The sequence below is a fragment of the Silene latifolia genome, chromosome X, assembly GCF_048544455.1.
Source record: "Silene latifolia isolate original U9 population chromosome X, ASM4854445v1, whole genome shotgun sequence".
Classification (NCBI taxonomy): domain Eukaryota; kingdom Viridiplantae; phylum Streptophyta; class Magnoliopsida; order Caryophyllales; family Caryophyllaceae; genus Silene; species Silene latifolia.
In genome coordinates this window covers 4,753,808-4,772,362 of record NC_133537.1, presented here as the reverse complement: position 1 = coordinate 4,772,362, position 18,555 = coordinate 4,753,808, and the positions used below count along the sequence as shown (strand labels likewise).

Below are 18,555 nucleotides of genomic sequence, written 5' to 3'. Positions count from 1 at the left end.
AAAAAAAGTTCCAATTTTTGTGAATATATTACTTATAAATAGTAGAATTGTCCCACATCGAAAGATTAGTATAAGGTGGGGTGATTATATGATTATAAATAAGAGTTAACCCACATATATATATTAATCTTTTATTTTTTTTGAAAGAGATATTTTAATAATATGTAAACAAATCATTAGACATATAATGTAAACATTAAACGCGTATATTTTTTTTTTTTGCATTATAAATAAGCTAATTACCCCGTTGCAACGCACGGGCATTCAAACTAGTCTTCAATATAAGAGGGAATTTAACCATTGAACTTATCGTTCACACATGCGTCGAGTCTCGACTCATTCAAGATCGTAACTCAACATGTAACTGCAGGTTTACAGGAGTCTCACAATGCATAAAACCAAATCCAACTTAGTAACCATGTATCATACCACAATAGCCAATTAGCCACTATAACAAGTGCTTCAAATTAACTTATTACATATTATGCGAGCCCGACTTCTATAGATACGTACACTCTAAGCGTAAAAGCAGAGTCATACTAGATTTCTAGTTCAACAATGATATCCGTATCCTATTTCCGGGTCTCTTCAACATAATTCTGTTAGTTTAGAATGAGACGGAGATATAAGCATACAAGAAATCTTTTAACCCTTGTTATTAAATTAAGTATTGCATCACAAATAGCTTCGTTGTGTGCATACAACCGTCTCATACAAGTTTTTGCTGTCCCATTTACAAGCAATTATCTTTCTTTCCTTCCCCAATGGAAGCCGCAAGAGACAGGAAAATAACTTCATCACAAGGAATGGTGATACCACTAGCATGTCGAAAGCCATACTCCTCTGCAGCCAACTGAAGTAGATACTGAAATTTCGGGTGAGACAACCATGAAATAGGAATTACATATCTCGTCCTGTTTTCTCCAACATATACAACAAAGTGGCCTTTGGTTACATGCACATCTTCTGAAGCTGTTTTCTCATCGTCTTTTTGAAAGCTTGAACACTTTCGGAATATCTCTGTCACTGGACCAACGGGTGTTGCCAGTAATCTCCGGGATCGCTTTGAAGAAAGTTTTTCTTCCTGCATGAGCATTGTTCTCAACATATTATGACAACTCTAGTATAAGAAAAAAAAAACCAAGTTGTTAACCAAAAGATGATGGTAGCGAGAACACGTCCATATGGATACATACATATTTATACATATGTCGAGGGAACATACTAGGGATGGTACAAAGAGAAAATAGTTTAAACTTTAAAGCCATGTGAGATGTGGGATCAAATAACATAAAAATGAGTTGTCATTCATACTTCATAGTTAGCTTGGATAATGACACAAGACACAATTAGCTACAAAGGATGTTCAAACAACTAAACCTAACTTTCTGTTGCGTCTCTGGAGGGCATCCAGCAGAATTCTCCTTTCTAAAGGATGAAGCTTTGTACTCGTCCACATATTTAAAGAGCTTCTTATCTTCTATAATTAGTATTTACGAGCCCTAACTTTCTAATACGCACAAGTCTTCCAACAGATATCACATCCTAAAATATCATAGGGAACTATACTACTAAATATCTTAATCAAGTCTCTTATCTCCCAAGAGTCCAAGACCACATGTCTAAAGTTCATCATACAACTCCTTTGTCATTAATGGGCAAATATATTACATGTCTTTTAGGAATATGTCGATGCATAGAACACTGACATCATTACGGCAATCGAATATCATCATTACATAAACACTCCAACACACAGTAGAGAAGTAGTGACATCACATTATTCACATATGAAGATGTATACTTCAATAACACAATTACGTTTTACAATTTCCACGGTAAAACGTTTACTGGTAGGAGTTACGAGCTGAAAACTGAGATTTAGAATATTCAATATAGTAACTAGAAGACGTCTTCTTATACAATTCCCACAGTAAAAAGTTTGCTGGTAGGAGCTACAAGGTGAAAACTGAGATTTAGTCATTTAGAATATTCAATATAGTAACTAGAAGACGCCTTCGTATACACCTGGTCTTATTTTTTTAGTAAAACGCACAACAGGTAAAATACATAATAACCTCCATCCAAAATATATTGTCCCCATTGATGCTGATTATCACCCAAGTTAATTTGTTCAAATGTGGAGCGATACAAGGTCACATTTGTCGTGCTTGATTTACCAACCAACTATGAATATTATATTCATCTTTAGAATGATGTAACTATTGTATGTTTTGAGAGAAAACCGGTCAGTTAACCAATAAAGTCACAAGGAGACAACAAATAAAAATGGAGGGAGTAATATCTTATTAAGTAATCGAAACAAAACATTCTTTGTAAACGTCAAAAATCAATCAATCCGACACTCCACAAATTCATAAGTGAGCATAGTAGATTCAAAGTTAAATACTCCATACCTTTTTATTATTAACGAAAAAATTCCACACACCGCCAAGTTCCCATAGCCCATCTTTACCAGGGATTTTGAGCAAACTCGTTAACCAGGTCATTCCTTTTGTCATTTAGCTCCTACAAACAACAGACACAACTGACTTTTATCGATGTAGACGAGACACTCTCAAGCCGAAAGTGTATAATTGTGTCAAATCACAAATTTGGCCGCTTCAAAAACAGAAATTTTATAATAGAAAGACCATATACAATGAAAGTCTCTTAAGCTATACATAGGGATTTCCTAGTTTCACTCTAATTCTCTAAACATGGGTGGTTCAGATTCAAGAATTTAATCAAGCCAACCCTAGCAAATATATAGGCCTTGAGTTAACCACTCAATTCAAGAACAATAAGAAGCATGCACAAGTTGAGCCAAAACCGTGCCTAACGTACAATAGGTATACTTTAAACGTACAAGGAGGTTTGGCAAGATCATTGCATATGATTAACAGATTTTTTTACCCTCCATTCATTTGGATCACTACATATTTCTTTTTGGATATTCAAATCAATTCACTAAATTCCATTCTCGAATAAATTGACATTGAACACAAAATCACCCTCTAAAGTATTCGGTTTCCAATAATTACCTACTTGTCCCTCCATTCATTAGATATATATACGTTGTCACTCGCTCCTATCTCTTTTTACTTGTTACATATGTACATGTAGTGAGTAAATACAGATGAACAGAGGGAGTGAGTATTAAAAACAACCCTATGGCTCAAATGCTCTAGAAAGACTCTAAGGTACAAAAGGTGGAAAAAAAAACAATTAAAAAAAATATACCTTGAGCTATCTGTGCAACGGTAGCATTTACGGCTCCAAACCACGAGCCACTGGCTTCTTTCTGAAGGACTTCCTGGAAAGCAGTGTTGTAACGGCTTGCGGGATAATGGGTGATGACAGAAAGTCACTAAGTCGAGTTTGAATTATATCACCTCTATCAAAAAGGCAAATACTTCTATGTATATAGAGAACTAAAAAAAGGAACACGGAAAGAATATTTTGACAAATGCGCACAAATAAAGCCCTGAAAATGTACTAAAAACCAAGGGAAGCTTGAAATGACAAATCCCAATAGTCTGATATATACATTGCATCATAACAAAATAAATTTCTTGTGCTCGACAACAGTACGTCTTTAAATATCCAAGGAAAAAAGAATTTCAATATATAGGATACACAATGCTATTATAAGTTGGGCTTCTGCTTATCAACAACATAAAAATATGCGCAAAATAATCCTCATTGACATGTCTGTTAATTTTTCTAAAGCAGGCAATGCCAGAGAACCTAACCTCACTTCAGTGGTTGAGGACAAAGCTATACATGAGCCCTCACATTTAACCCAAAAAAAAAGAAGAGAAAAAAGGGATATATTTATGAAAATCTTAGTCTTAAACCACACACAAGCTCAGTATTTAAGACTGTCATAAGAAACAATGATTAGATTGGCAACCAATCATTCATAAAACACATTATTACCCTAATGCGTCAAAGCCTATCACTAATGATGCGGTAAGTGGATCGAATGTATGTACCTTTAGCCGGTGAAAACATAGAGTTTGTTACCAATGACCGTTAATTAAAATCGTATTGAGAATTGCATCTATTAATTGAATCATCTTAATACAGTTTAGAGATCCATTTTTACTTTCGAGAGAGGCCAACCAATAATAGAACATTGAGTCACACTGTTACCTATAGACAGCCAGCAGCGAGCTTGAGAAATCCATCTGCCTCGGAGAAATTCAGGTACCAACGGCACAGGTGATGATCTTTGGTATTGGTTCTCTTATCATTTAAATCATCGCGAGGGACTGCATGGTGAAAAGTGACACACAAATATTTAATCCCATAACCGTATTCCCACAACAACCTAGTACACATGAACTGATACAACAGTAACATCATACCAAAGGGTGGCAACTTGAACCCAGTGGACAACCGAGGCATGACAACTTGACAAGAGCAGGATAATTCTGCGCACGAGCAGGGAAACTCATTGTAAAATCAGGAAAAACAATCTCATCATACGATTTCACTACAAACCGGCCTTTTAATGGACTCCAGTCCAGCTTACTTGGGAGAGTAGAGCTTCAATTGATGAAACCTATTTACAAAAGTCAAGTCCCAAATAGTCTACGACCTACGTCTACCTTTTAATCGTCTTTTTACGTAAACACGTGCAAATGAGCCATTTAGCCTCTTATTCATTCCCTATCACACAAAACACGCCTAAAAGGCTATAAATAAACATAATCTATTGAGTAGAACGGACCAAAAAGGAATGCGTTAACAATTGAAGGGGACCGAGCGTCAGCGTAAAATGAAACGAAATCACAATCTCGAACACGAACACGAATTCACCCTAACCAAATACAGACAGATCAAAAGGAGAAGATTCCACAACTATAATAGGGTTATCTATCTAAACTTGGGTGGAACTCGGAAACCGCCTTCTTAAACAGCAAAGTTAAATCCTCAATGTAATCCCACAAACATAAACAGTCCATTTACGTGACTGACACCTTAATATACATCAACCCAGAAAAAGAAAAGAATAAAACTTCGTTCAGGCATTTTGTCGAACATGTGATATGCATAACTTGAACACAAGCAGAAAATCCTACCCTCTCCATAAACTCTAAAATTCAAGATCATGGATTTAAAAGTAGTAATTCTATGTCAAAAATTTACAAAAAAAATGTTAAATAAAATACAGTAAAAGGTAAAGTTGAAGACTACCTTACTAGTTACTATGGTAGAGATGGATTTATTACGGAGGGCCGGGGTGTTTGTTTTTGCAAATCTAAATGCCGATGTTTTTGAACGCCCGTTAAATTTGACATTAAATGTTCCGATTTTTTTAATACAAAATACTCCCTCCTATTTCATATGATGTTCCCCTTTCAATAAAATATACCTCACATATATTAAAGAAAGGGGAACATCATATGAAATAGGAGGGAGTATAATTTAATTCAAGTTTGAGCGGGTGAAATCACTAGTTAGAATGTTGGATCAACCAGTAGTCTATTACGGAGTACGTATTATATTGGTAAGTATTTTTTGACATATGATAAATCGTATTTATAATGTGAGATAGTTATACCGTGTAAATAGGTTCAATAATTTGTGTTTTTAATCCCAGTAGTCTGATATATACATAACTCTTTGCAGATTTCAGTGTGAAGGAGACGCGTGAGTCGTGACTGGTTCAATATCGGCAGATTTTGAGCTCAATCGCAAATGTCATCATCACTCAATACTTCAGTCTGTGCCTGCTAAGCTAAGTGACATGTACATCAAAACAAAGATTGTAACATGACGAAAAATGAACCAGACGGAGCAATCAAAACCTCAACATAGAATTCAAAGTTCTGACACAAAACGATGAGCGAAATATGATTTGAAGAAAGAAAATACTTTTGCATTGATTGGACAATAGTCACCCCCTTTCGACGTTTCATTTGTTACAACGGGTGTGACGCTAAGTACAGTTTTGCAGCTACTTCAAAACGCTACAAGATCAAACCAGATAATCAATCAAACTGAAGGGCGCCCGGCTCCATGTCCAGCTCATCTTAAGCCCAACAATCGGGAACCCAGCAGCAGTACAATGGTGTAGAGTACAAAGTACAAATGAGAAAAACGGGTTGAATGAGGGCCCCATTCAAGTCTAGATATTAGAGGAACTTAGAGCCATAACCTTACACTGTTCATTCATCGCCAATAGTTGCGCTTCTTTCTTGTCGAGTAAAGCATGTAACCTCACATTTTCTTCCATCAGCTTCTGCACTTCCGTCTCTTTCTGCATCTTCTCCCCTTCCAATTGAGTTGTTTTAGCGACTAGCCTGTTTTTTTTTGTTAGTAAATCAAAAAACAAACAGGCAAGCATAACGTACCATGTCCGAGAGGAATAATGTCAATAAGATGCAATATATATGAATTGACATTCTGGCACACCATGCAATTGTCAATGCATTTACAACACAAGATCGACAGGCAAACAGGTCATGAGTGTAAATTAATGCTCCCAGTTTATTTTGCACAAAAATAAAGAATACTCCAAAGTAAAATGAGAATGGAAATGCAAGTTGATGAAATAAGTAACCACAAATAACATACAAAAACGGAATGATTTCACGAGGAAAGTTTAAACATGGACAACTAAGAATGAAAACCAAAAAAATTTACTCGTGGACAGAGGGATTGTACAGCAGCATGAAAACCAATGTCTCCAACTCTCCAAGAGTCAAAGGTGAATCCTATGGTGACTTGGCAAGACAAGAGTGTCAGTCTATTTGTATCGAGGTGGTTTTCGAATGACTAAATGAAATACAATGTTGAGAACGGCGTAAGTAGACTGTTCCCAAAAGGGCATATAATTGTGTTGAAAGCAAAAAAAAAAAAAAAAAAGCTTGTATGAGCAAGATAAATAGATGCCAACACTCTTTATTTTTCCGTCTGAAATTTGCTTCATCAAGAAGGCAATTATGTTCGTATAAGACAAAACGGTTCCTAAAACAAATAGCTCTGCAGAAAAACTTGTAGCGTTATCTGTATCTAACTCAACCAAATGAGCCAACAGCGTATCAATCAAAGAGAGAATATAGCAACATATAATTCAAGAAAAAGTCTTGGATATTAGTGACAAAACAGAAGCAAAGTTTATAGTTAACTTGGTCAAGAGAGAGCATGCACATCATATTTAAAAGATACAAGTTTTGAACTGACCTTTCAAACAGCTTCTCAATAGTCTGGAATTGCTTCTCGGAAGATATAAGTGTTTCTCTGACACTTATAAGGCTACTCACATACGACTTCAAAGACTCAAAATCACGCTTCACCCGAGTTAGTTCCTGCTCATTCTCTGCAGCTCGTTGCCTTTGCCTGGATGTCTCCTCAACTAAGTCTTCAACTCGCTGTCGCATCTCATTTAAAATACAGTTCGTTCCGAAAGCAAACCTTTCCATTTCCTCCAGCTTCAAGGACATACTATCAAGCTGATTTTCTTTTCTCTTTATTTCTTCTTGACTAAAACTCACTTTCTCCTTCTCAATAGCTGTTTCAGACTCGGCAATGATCACCCTTTTAACTAGGGCTTCCATCACATTTGTGACCATGTAAACCGAGTTGAGTAAATTTCCTACGAAAGTTCTTCCTTTGTCATCACCAAGGGCATTTTGGTCAATTGATCCACTATTTATTTCATCTACAGAAGAAAGATCAATACTTTTGGACCAACTAGACAATGGAATTCCTTCCTTGTCAACTAGCCCTATCCCTTCCAATTGTTTTATCCCACATGATGCTTGCGCTAAGTGTGGGACCGCCATTGTTCTTGCTCTAGCTTTTAAATAAGTCATTAGTGTAGATGCAGTTTTCACTCTCGTCCATAACATATCTAACTCCTCCAATTCCTCCGACCCCTCAATGGAGGCTTTAATCTCGATATATCTCTCATGCAATGCCTCTACTTGGGATGTACATCGATCCATCTCAGTCTTCCACAATGCATCTCTTTCACTTAGCCGAGACCTCAATTCAGCTAGGTCATCGTGTCCCTCTGCTGCCATGTCCTTACTAGTTCACAGAATTTCCTCCAGACTCCTTAAATGAAAGGAACAGATCATCAGTACTAAAACAGGAACGACTGGAGGGGAAAAATTAGCTGGTCATAATATTCGTAGGAAAAATTTAGAAGTTTAGCAAGTGATAGCTAGTTAGCATGTAGCAACCAAAAAAATAGGTGATTCCTTTTATTTATATGCATGGTAGGTAAGAAAAATACAGACTAAACACATACTTTCAATCAGATTTTTTAATGCAAAGGAAGAGGCAAGAGTAGTTTTGATGTTAGGCTTCGGAGCGAGGTTCTAAATAGTAAATACATCGACTCTACCAGCTAGCTAAATCAACATATAATTTAACAGTTTTATGGTAATTAAGGTCCTAAGGCAAACATGCCATTCCAGACATGACAACATTAACCTACAAAAATATTTACAACAAAAGAACTTGACAGAAGACCATCTATACAATCACAACTCGAGAACTGAAAGCTCATTGATTCCCTTCAAATACATAAATCTCCAAACAAGCTGGTAAATCAGTGGATTGCAGTCATTGCACCATTGATTATAAAAACTACTCCCTCTGTCCCAGTCATTTGTTGTCCTATTCCATTTTAGGGTGTCTGAGTCAATTATTGTCCTTTCTATTTTAAGAATGAACTTGATGAGCAATTTGATCATTCACACTCAATTTGTTCCACTAGTCATTTAGTAATTAGCCTCATTCCCTTTCCTTGGTTTTTGTGTCAAAACCAAAGGACAACAATTGACCGGAACGGAGGGAGTAATATAAAGCAATAACTAGAGATGAGTTAGTTAATCCAACTTCACCAATGTCATCTCTTCCAACAATTTACAACGAAATGTCTAATTTCGAGATCTTACATAGCTAGGCTAGCATTCAAGCGATATCTACAACAGCAAAACTTGAAAGCTATTTTGATGTAAGAGAGCAAAACCAACTAAATAAAGCACTCGAGTATAGTTTTTTTACTGCTCTTATTATGTGATCCACCCAAATGTGATTGTCCCACATTGACAAAATGAGGACGGAATTCACTACTTTATAAACTAAGAAGTCATTTAGGATGAAACCTCCAACCTCCTTCGCTTATGAGGTGGACTCTCTCTCCTCCTTACGAGTGTGGCTCAAACCCTTTCTATGGTTCAACATTAGTCGAGACGAATTATATGGTACAAGCTATGTTACTCCGACACTTCACTTAGTTGCCATGTCGGGTGTCCGACATCTACCTGTCCGACACTTTGACACTTCAACCAAAAAATCGAAAAATTCTCACAAAATTGCCGTATCCGACACTCGACACGTGTCTGACACGACAGACATGTTGGAGAGTCTGGGTAACACGGGGCAAGTCATGAAACCATCCATGGAGAAATGTCTCCCCCAAGACAAAAAAATCAACATAAATCCAATTAATAAGCACATACTATCTCCGTTCAAGACAATTCCATACGTTTTGATTAAAATACACCTCACATATATTGAACAAACGTATGAAATTAACTTGAACGAACGGAATCGTTCAAATTCTGCACATTAACCTGCCCTACTCCACATTTCTACTCTAACAGAAACCCAACTAATTACAATAATTAGAGTAAAACAACACAATTACATGATTAAAATATTAATCACATAACAAAAACAAACAAACCCAGATCAATCAATACCTATATACTTAAGAAAAACACAAGATTAAACCCTGGATTATGCAATTGCAAAGATAAAACTCTGATTAAAGATACCTAGAAAAAGCTAATTAAACCCAGAAAGATCCAAAATTTACATCAAAATTAAGAAATTTAACAAGAATTAAATAAAGGGTACCCTGAAAAATTCCAATTAATTAATTTTCAGGATTGTTTGACATCTAATTAACATGAAAAAAGACGAACCTGTTGCAGAAAATGATATCAATCGCTAAAATATTTGACTTAAATAAATCAAAAATAAAAAAATAAGAGAATAAATGCAGAAAAAAGAGGAGTTTTTTTGATCGAATTTATTGAACAAATTGGAAAATTATGATTTGGTAAAGTCACCTTCTGAAAAAAAAAAAAGAAGGTGAATTTACTCGAGAAAAGAGATTGTTTTTATTTTTTGGTGGGTTCAAAGAAAGAGATGGTTGAGAAGGTAAAAGTTGAGTGGGGTCCTTGTTGTGGTTAGCTTTGTTCCCTGTACTTTGTGTTTTCCTGTACCAAAGTGCCCAATATGGTGTTTCGTAGGATCTAAGCTATGGGTTCGGATCTTATTTTGTTGTCCTTGGTTGATCGATGTTTCATCTTTTATGGGTTGGTTTGGGCACACTTTCACATCTAGGTAGGCTTGAAATAAAATGGATTTGGTATAGTGTGGGCTCATTTGCTCACTTTATCTTTTAACTATGAGGTCGGGGGTTCGATTCATGTCCATGAGAATGGAGCAAACTCTTTGACAGCCGTTTACCTATTCGTGAGATTTGCAGGTAGGGGGTTATACACTGTTGTCGATAGTGGACACCCCGGATTTACACCAGAAAAAGAAAAAAGAAAAACATCTAGGTAGGCTTATAAATGGATTATTAGGATTTGGTAGAGCCATAGAGTAGGTTATTGGATGGGACGGATCAGAGGCAGGTTGTAGTCGACTCATTTGTTCCTATTCTGGTTTGTGGAAGGAGGAAAGTCAAGGCGGATTGCTCAAGTCAACTATGGTCCTAACCTAGACAACTGGACCATTTTCTTTTACAAACTAGAGGCGAAGCGGGCTGGGGAAATTCAGCCCTCAGTCACTTAGCTAGGTTCGGGGGTGGGTTGGGGAAGAAATTAATTACCACTTCCGCGTTACACTAAATATACAAAAGTGTTGTTTCTACCTCTGAGTTTCCCTCAATGTTCTTTGTCTCTTCTCCGACATGTCATCAAACGAGGAGATATTGTCTCCCTCCCATCTTTAAATAGCTAATGTCTTCTTCATCTCTCACTCTTCATATACTGCATGCTACAAAAATTACCTTTTTTACTAAGTGTGTACACGTTAGGTATCCCCCTTATATATATAACCACGCATATCAGGTTACTTACTATTTTATGAAGCTTATTGTTAAGATCTCTTTTGAGGTGTGCATTGAGTATTGTTCCACCTCGATAAAAAATTAGTGGAGGAGCTTATTTATAAACAAGTGGACTACTCCTATTATCATAAAATAGTTTTAGGATGGAATCTCGCCTTTTTTTACAAGCTCGTTGCAAAAGAATTAACAAGTACAAGTTCTATCAGAGCTATCGGATGTTGTGCTTAAGACGATGTAGAGCAACATCATGCCCCGGAGTGGCACCACTATTGGACTATATGACTATCTCCCATGGAGGACTCAACACCTATAACACATAATCAGCCATGAATATCGCCATAAAATTATTGTTGAAGGGTCCATATTTCAACCTCAAACATACAAATTGTATAGAGTACGTCTTATGATATATCGTTTCATTATTATTATGTATGAGACACGTTATTGACTAACCAAAAAACTATCAAAGAAGGAAAGAAAACAAAAATAAATTGATAACTACCCTTATTATGCGAGACGTTTTTCATAAACAGTATTGGGAGAGCGTCTTATAGGAAAATTTGTGAATTAATTAACCCGCTCACATCTAAGATGATTTAATCAAAGTGTGAAAAACCAAAAACTGATCATTTGCTTTTTTAAAGGATATGTGGTAGCCTGTTATTATTATTATTATTAGGGTTTTTCTATCCTATGCCCACTAGGCATATGATAAGAAACCCAAAAGAGAAATAATTAATAATGTTTTTATGGGAAATTGCAATATTATTATTATTACTATTATTATAGAGGGAGCCATAAGATTGATTTTGATGTCGGCGAAACTTGAACTCACTTTATTATTAAATAAGCTAATTGATAGGAGTATTTTTCGTAGTCTGGTTATAATGTAGGATTTATACATTTTGTTTGGTAAATTTTTAGCTTGATACAACATTATTATAGCCCCATGCCCCCATATATGGTACATGATCATGAGTTAAGGTCTTGTTATTTTTTACTAAAACTGTCCGAACTGAAATGAACTGAACTTGTTGAAGCTGAATTGAACAGAAATGAACTTAATGGGGTCGAACTGAAATGAATTAAAGTAAGAGTTAATTTGTGAAGAGAAAATTTGAATTGAACTAAACAGAACTTAACTAATTAAAATGAAAGAAATCCCCTATTTACTAGAAGAACAGGCGAAATTCCAAATTTTCCCGGCTAATACATATTTCCTAGAATAGGTCTTGATATTTTTAACATATACTATATGTATGGACATGGTAGGTAATAAATGAGCATGATCTTTTAGATTTAAATATTTACAACATTCCATATTTCACATTCTGCACAAATTTATCTCCGGTCTTTTTGTGATAAAGAAAATCTTTTCTTTTTTTAAAAAACTACTGTATATGATAAAAAATTCATTGAGTTTTTATGATAAAAAGTTGCGGCTATAAATATGCTATTAGTAAATATTTTTAAAATAACATTATTAAATTTTCGGTAAAAAAAAAGCTTTCCAAAAAAATACTCATTTCACTAGTTCTAACGATTTAAATTTTTATTTCTCAAATCAAAATATAATGAATGAAAAATTAATGAATTGTCAATTTAAATTCCATAAATATAATAAATTGAAAAGTAAACTATACAGTTAGTTATCGTGCATATATTGAACGAGGTCTATATTGATTAAGTTCAAAAGAACAAGGCCTAAATAGGTTAATTGATTAACCCAACTTAATTTTAACCTATTTGGATTATATGGGTTATTCGTATTGCAAGACCCCAACCCTAACCCGACCTATTTAACCCAAATGTCTCGACCCAAAGCCCGCTAACTTCATGTCAGGTCACTATTCACCGCACCGGCTCTACTTTAGGAACCCAAGCGAAGCCTTCCCGCCTAGTTAGCGCGTTGTGCCAAAACAAAACATCCTTGTCTGATACTCCAAGAATTCAAATTCCAATCTTCAACCGTTAGCCGAAGTCATATTCTAGGGTTTCATCGCTTTTTCTGGAAATTATCTTCAATTGCTGATCTATAGACGATTTGACTTCCAATTACTGTGACTGGTAACGATTTCGCTACATACTGATACTTGTTGGAACTTTAATCAGCTTTCATTTCCCCCAATTTTGTGTTTGTTTTTGTTTTGCAATTTGCTTGACGAACATACGATGAATTATTGCTGGATTTTGCCGAAGAAACACTATATTGCGTTGATGCAGGAATGCGATTCCGGATCAAGTAATTATTTTATATGATTTCGATTTTCATGTTCTCAATCAATAATATTCGAGTAATTTAGCGTTTTGAGTGAATTTACGATTTTTTCTTGTTGCAATTTAGAGTATTTGATTAATCGAAAGTTCAGTACATTGTGAATCGGCGCTCGATTCATCTTGTTTGTAGCGGTTTTGTGTGCGTTACCTCGCTTTTAGTTCAACTCACGTACAAGTCTGAGTTGCAAATTTGCAATTGTATTTTGTTTGAGACATCTCGCTGCAACCGAGAGCACCTCTTGCGCTCTCTGAGTTATGCTAGATTAATGATTTAATTCTCCTTTGGTGCATTGCAACATAATAGTAAAAGCATGTGATTCTGGCTTTATATACTATAGATGACACTATTTGTATGGTCGAGGGAGAGTCGTTCTCTAATTGTTATATATAACATTGATGTTGTAGTGGAAGAATCATCTCAATCGACTTCCATAGGATCGTGAGCTATCTTGTTGCAACAAGTGGTGAGAATCTGTTCATTACTTCGTTCTCTAATTGTTATATATAACATTGATGTTGTAGTGGAAGAATCAGCTCAATCGACTTCCATAGGATCGTGAGCTATCTTGTTGCAACAAGTGGTGATGAATCTGTTCATTACTTCGTTTTTACGGTGTGGCTACTGTAAAATATGTGTTCATCTCCAAATATTGTTACCTGAAGGTTAAACTAATAATAAGTGATATCATCCGCATATTTGTTTTGCTGTTTTGTTTATGTCAAAAGATGTATTTGTTCAGTGTTTTCGCGAGACTTGATAGGATAGAAGGGTCAACCTCAACAACTTAATTTATATCTCCTACTAATTTTCTGTTGTTGCTATCTTGTAGTTATAGTCTCATGTATTCCCTCCATTATAGTAGCTGTTGCTCCTTAATTTTAGCGAACTTAGTATTTTAGGTTGGCTAGCATACTCTTGGATGACTAAGTGTGTTAGTGTGTACATAAACTATGCTATGTACTCCGTTTTTGGTACTAAAGCTTTATAGATCCTTTTTTTTTCTTACAGTAAACCCAGGTTTTTTTCACCGCGATTGCCAACGAGAACACAATTCCTGATGTCTCAGAACCATCAAGACCCCTCATTCTTGTTAATCTTGCCAATTGTGACAAACTCACCAACAAATATACCTCTCATGAAAATTCTAAATTGGAAAATCCTCTAGGCTATGTCCTACTCAAATATGTCGATGGTACCTACCTATGCCCACCCGCCAGTCCGCCACACCGAAACCACACCAGCAAAACCCGAGCCCAATGCTGCCTATTTCACCTGGAAACTTGAAGACAGACTTGTCCTAAAAGCCACACCTCTTTATCTTCCGTCCTTGTGGGCGCCACTACGTATCATGAAGCATGAAGCATGAACCATTTTAGTCAAAACCTACGCAAACCCATCCCGTTGCCATGTCCTACAAATGAAGGACCGCCTACACTTACTCACCCACACCACCCGAAGCATATCCGACTATATGCAATCAGTCAAAAGTTGCACCAATCAACTTGCCCTCTTAAGAAAGCCATGGATGTCAAAGACATTGTGGCCTAAAATCCTCAACGGGCCTCAACTATGACCTTTGCAAGCCTATTCTGGATTTCATATGGCCTCTGGACACCGTCATTACCTTTGATGTACCCCACGAAAATTTAATCCAACTCTAGATTACACTCAAACAAGCCCAAAAAAGACAGCTCCTCTTGCTTATCCTGCCTCCGGCCATATTGTAGCAACCTATTGGTACACCTAGTACCGCTCCTGAACCCGTCGCAACAAAAACACCTTTGCTAATTCACCAATAAAAGGGTGCTGGTTTTTGGTGTTTGGGTTGGTGGGTGAACTAGCAGTCTTTTGCTTGAGGCGGGTTTGTAAGCGGTATTAGGTGTACTCATAGGTTGCTTCATGGGCTAAGGCAGGATAGGAAGGTGGAGTTGTGCTTTGGGCTTGTTTGAGCGTAATCTCGAGTTGTATTAAATTTTCGTGCAATGCATCAAAGGTAATAAGGGCGTCTCGAGCACGCACGACATCCATAATGGGACTGCAAAGGTCATAGTTGAGGTCATTGAGGATTTTGGACACAATGTCCTTGATGTCCATGGTTTTTTTAAAAAGGGCAAGTTGATCGGTGCAACTTTTGACAGTTTGCATACTGTTAGATATGCCTTGACTGATGTAGGCGAGTGAGTGTAGGTGGTCCTTGATAGATGAACCATCTCAACCTAAACCTTAAGGTGATGGTTGAGGCCCAACTATTATAAATATTCCTATTACGCTCCCTCACTCAAATGCCCATTGGGCTTGAAGAGTGGTTGGTTGTGCACCGGCTCCCCCGTACCGTGTGCTGGTATTCCACTTCCAGAGTTTTTGAGGGGTTTTGAGGTTGCCAGGATTCGAACCCGTGACCTTCGGTCACACTGTCTCTGATACCATGAATATTCCTATTAGTCCTTGACTTGTAGGATGTGGCCAGGGGATGGGTTTGCACAGGTTTGGCTAAAATGGTCCATGCTTCTTGAGACGTAGTGGTGCCCAGACTGCCCACGACGAGGGAGGATAGGGAGGTGTGGAGGGCAGTCGGGCAGATGCTTTTGGCTCCTAGGACAATCTTGTCTTGACGTTTCCAGGTGAAGTAGGCAGGTCGGTCTGGGGATTTACTGGTGGGGTGGCTTTGGTGGTGGCGGTTGGGGAAGGGCAGGTGGATGTGGACATATTTGAGTAGGTCATAGCCATATATATTGTACGTTTCCAATTTGAAATGTTCATGGAAGGTATGCTTGTGAGGTGACTTTGTTGCAACTGGCGAGATTAACGAACGGTTCCGAGGCATTGGGATTTGTGTTCTCCTTGGTAGTCATGGTGAAAAGAAAAAAGTGGGGTTTCGATGAGCCCATGTTAATAATGTTGTTTCGTTTCTATCTCGCTTCCTGCTTGTTAATAACATTGTTGATACTAAGGATCATTTGCTGATTGTAAGCTTTCTGTATAATGGTAAAATGTTAAATGAATTAAAAAATGGCATGGTAATATTCTTATGACGGAATCATGTTGACTGTCATCCTACGCGGATTTCACCATTTTTTTCATAGGCAAAGAAAAGCATTTGAAGGACATATGTATTCGTTTTGAACGCGACAGTCAACTCTTTTTTAGAGTGTCTTTTAACTAGATTCCATGCTAGTCAGGCAAAACTGCTACCTCTAAGTCTATGCATCTCCAAGTCCTGTCTATTATTTGATTCATATACAGGTGGCAGTTGAGTATATCTAACTGTTTGCTTTTACTTTTTAATTTTTTTTTGAAATGTCATTAAAATTTTTTTGTACTTGGTAATCACAACATTTTCTTAATATTCTTTTGCTCTGTGACTACATTGCTATTATTTTTAAGGGATTGCTTCTTGCGGTGTGATTATATGTAACATTTAAGATCTGAGGTTCCACAGAAATAAATTTGTAAGTATTCCAAAAGAAGCCATTTTTGGTTGAGCCTTTGATTTTCTGAGGGATAGTTATGGTAGTTTGTTGGATTGATATCCTCATCTATGGTATCTTAGTATCTGTCGAAGCTTGCTATCTACATGCTGCTACGTTTTGTTCCATTTGCATTTTGAATGTTCATTATTGATTATACTGTGTAAAAGAATTGAGGAATATGCATTTCTTTGCAAAATGTTGAAAACCATCAATAGCAATAAGTATGGTGTTGATCTGATCTGCTTTACCATGCATCATACCATACAAGAGTTAATGACTGTCATTTTGTCACAGAATGTCTGGAATGGTATTATTACCTTGTTAAATTACACACCCATGTCTTTTTAATAAGCATAATCAGGGGTTTGTTGCCTGCAGAGTCATTGTAGCTTATTTCCTTGAACGGCAACAGAGTCATTGCAGCTTATCTCCTTGAACGGCAACAAATACTTGGCGATGACTTAAAAGGTCATCATGATAGGTACGAGATCCTTGTCTCGTTGGCAATTCGCTAATGTGACTGAAATTTCTTTACCTATTCTGCTAGCTTGTCTGCACACACTGAGCGGTTTATTTCCGGTTCTTTTGACCACACTGCTCTGTTATGGAAGTAACGGGGTTGGGAGGCTGAGAAGTGTCAGGTAGTGTTTTTGCTATAGCTGTCCATGTCTGTTCAAGAATTTGCATTTTTTCCCCCTTTTTAATTTTAATTATCCAATGGCTTGTTATGTTGTCCCAGGAAGACCCATTATGGCCTATGAATCTATGATGAGTAATTTTTCTCTTTGCAATTGCTTTTGGAGGCCGTGCAGGACTGTTTGATGTTCAAAAGTATGAAAAGGTTAGTACCTCTTTGCTTTGAAGATTTTCTCTCGTACATTTCATATGAGCTTCATAGCATTTCAGTGGCATCTGCTGTCATATATATGGACATTTTGCGTCATATTCTTTGGTGAAGACTTCTCTGATGCAAATAGAGTTAAATTCAGCAATGGTTTTAGTTTTACGCTTTTGACAATTATTGATGGATTTATCCATGTGTGAGTCCTTTCGTGGAACCCTTGTGAGATCTCTTTCCCTTCTGTTTCTGTATGAACCAAAGTTCAGAGGAATTAGTAACTCAAAATTTACTTTTTAGTCGGCATTTTTACTCCCTTTGCCCTTCAACATACACTGTAAAGCTAGTTTCTCCTAGTTCGACATTTGAAATCTCATAGACGATATAGTCCAAGAGGAACGTTGGTCATATCAGGTATCGCACATTGGACCAACTAGTTTCTGTACTCTGCCGTTTAGGAAATCATTGTGTTGCATATATTTCAACTTATAGCTTGAAGAAGTGGTGATAATGGGTGATGCCGGCCTACGTTGGTGCTAAAGTTGCCGCTTTTATAATACTTCTTTTATTCCAATTTTATTGCTCTCTTCTCCCTCATAGTTTTTCCCAAATTAATTGCCCCATTTCTAAATTTAGTATTGAAAAAGAATGAAAATCCAATATTACTCCTACTTAAGAAACCACTACTCTCTCCATGACAAGTAAATTGTCTCTGTTTCTTTTAAGTTAAGGGGTCAATAGGTATTTTATCACTTTTTCTAAATCATCCAAAATTAGAAAGCAAGACAATATATAAATGGGATGGAGGGAGTGTAATTTGACCTCATTCAGGATTACCCTGTGTTAAAAATGCATA

At 36.7% G+C, this 18,555-nt stretch overlaps 2 protein-coding genes across 3 annotated transcripts; both read right to left on the bottom strand.

Annotated features, from left to right (window-relative positions):
- Nucleotides 1-393: 393 nt before the first annotated feature.
- On the bottom strand, nucleotides 394-5,277 carry LOC141622418 (protein SMALL AUXIN UP-REGULATED RNA 12-like). 2 transcript variants are annotated; one of them, XM_074438450.1, is made up of 6 exons: nucleotides 5,206-5,277; nucleotides 4,374-4,439; nucleotides 4,159-4,277; nucleotides 3,244-3,397; nucleotides 2,418-2,529; nucleotides 394-1,084 (listed from the first exon to the last, which is right to left on the bottom strand). In XM_074438450.1, the coding sequence occupies exons 5-6, from the start codon at nucleotides 2,520-2,522 to the stop codon at nucleotides 734-736; spliced, it is 456 nt and encodes a 151-aa protein (XP_074294551.1). In that variant the 5' UTR covers nucleotides 2,523-2,529; nucleotides 3,244-3,397; nucleotides 4,159-4,277; nucleotides 4,374-4,439; nucleotides 5,206-5,277; the 3' UTR covers nucleotides 394-733. The 2 variants fall into 2 exon arrangements, with proteins under 2 accessions (XP_074294551.1, XP_074294552.1); XM_074438451.1 differs by lacking the exon at nucleotides 5,206-5,277 and having other exon boundaries at nucleotides 3,244-3,316; nucleotides 4,374-4,814.
- Nucleotides 5,278-5,795: 518 nt separating this feature from the next.
- Nucleotides 5,796-10,240, bottom strand: LOC141622379 (uncharacterized). Its single transcript, XM_074438418.1, has 3 exons — nucleotides 9,957-10,240; nucleotides 7,198-8,073; nucleotides 5,796-6,314 (listed from the first exon to the last, which is right to left on the bottom strand). The coding sequence occupies exons 2-3, from the start codon at nucleotides 8,037-8,039 to the stop codon at nucleotides 6,140-6,142; spliced, it is 1,017 nt and encodes a 338-aa protein (XP_074294519.1). The 5' UTR covers nucleotides 8,040-8,073; nucleotides 9,957-10,240; the 3' UTR covers nucleotides 5,796-6,139.
- Nucleotides 10,241-18,555: the final 8,315 nt, after the last annotated feature.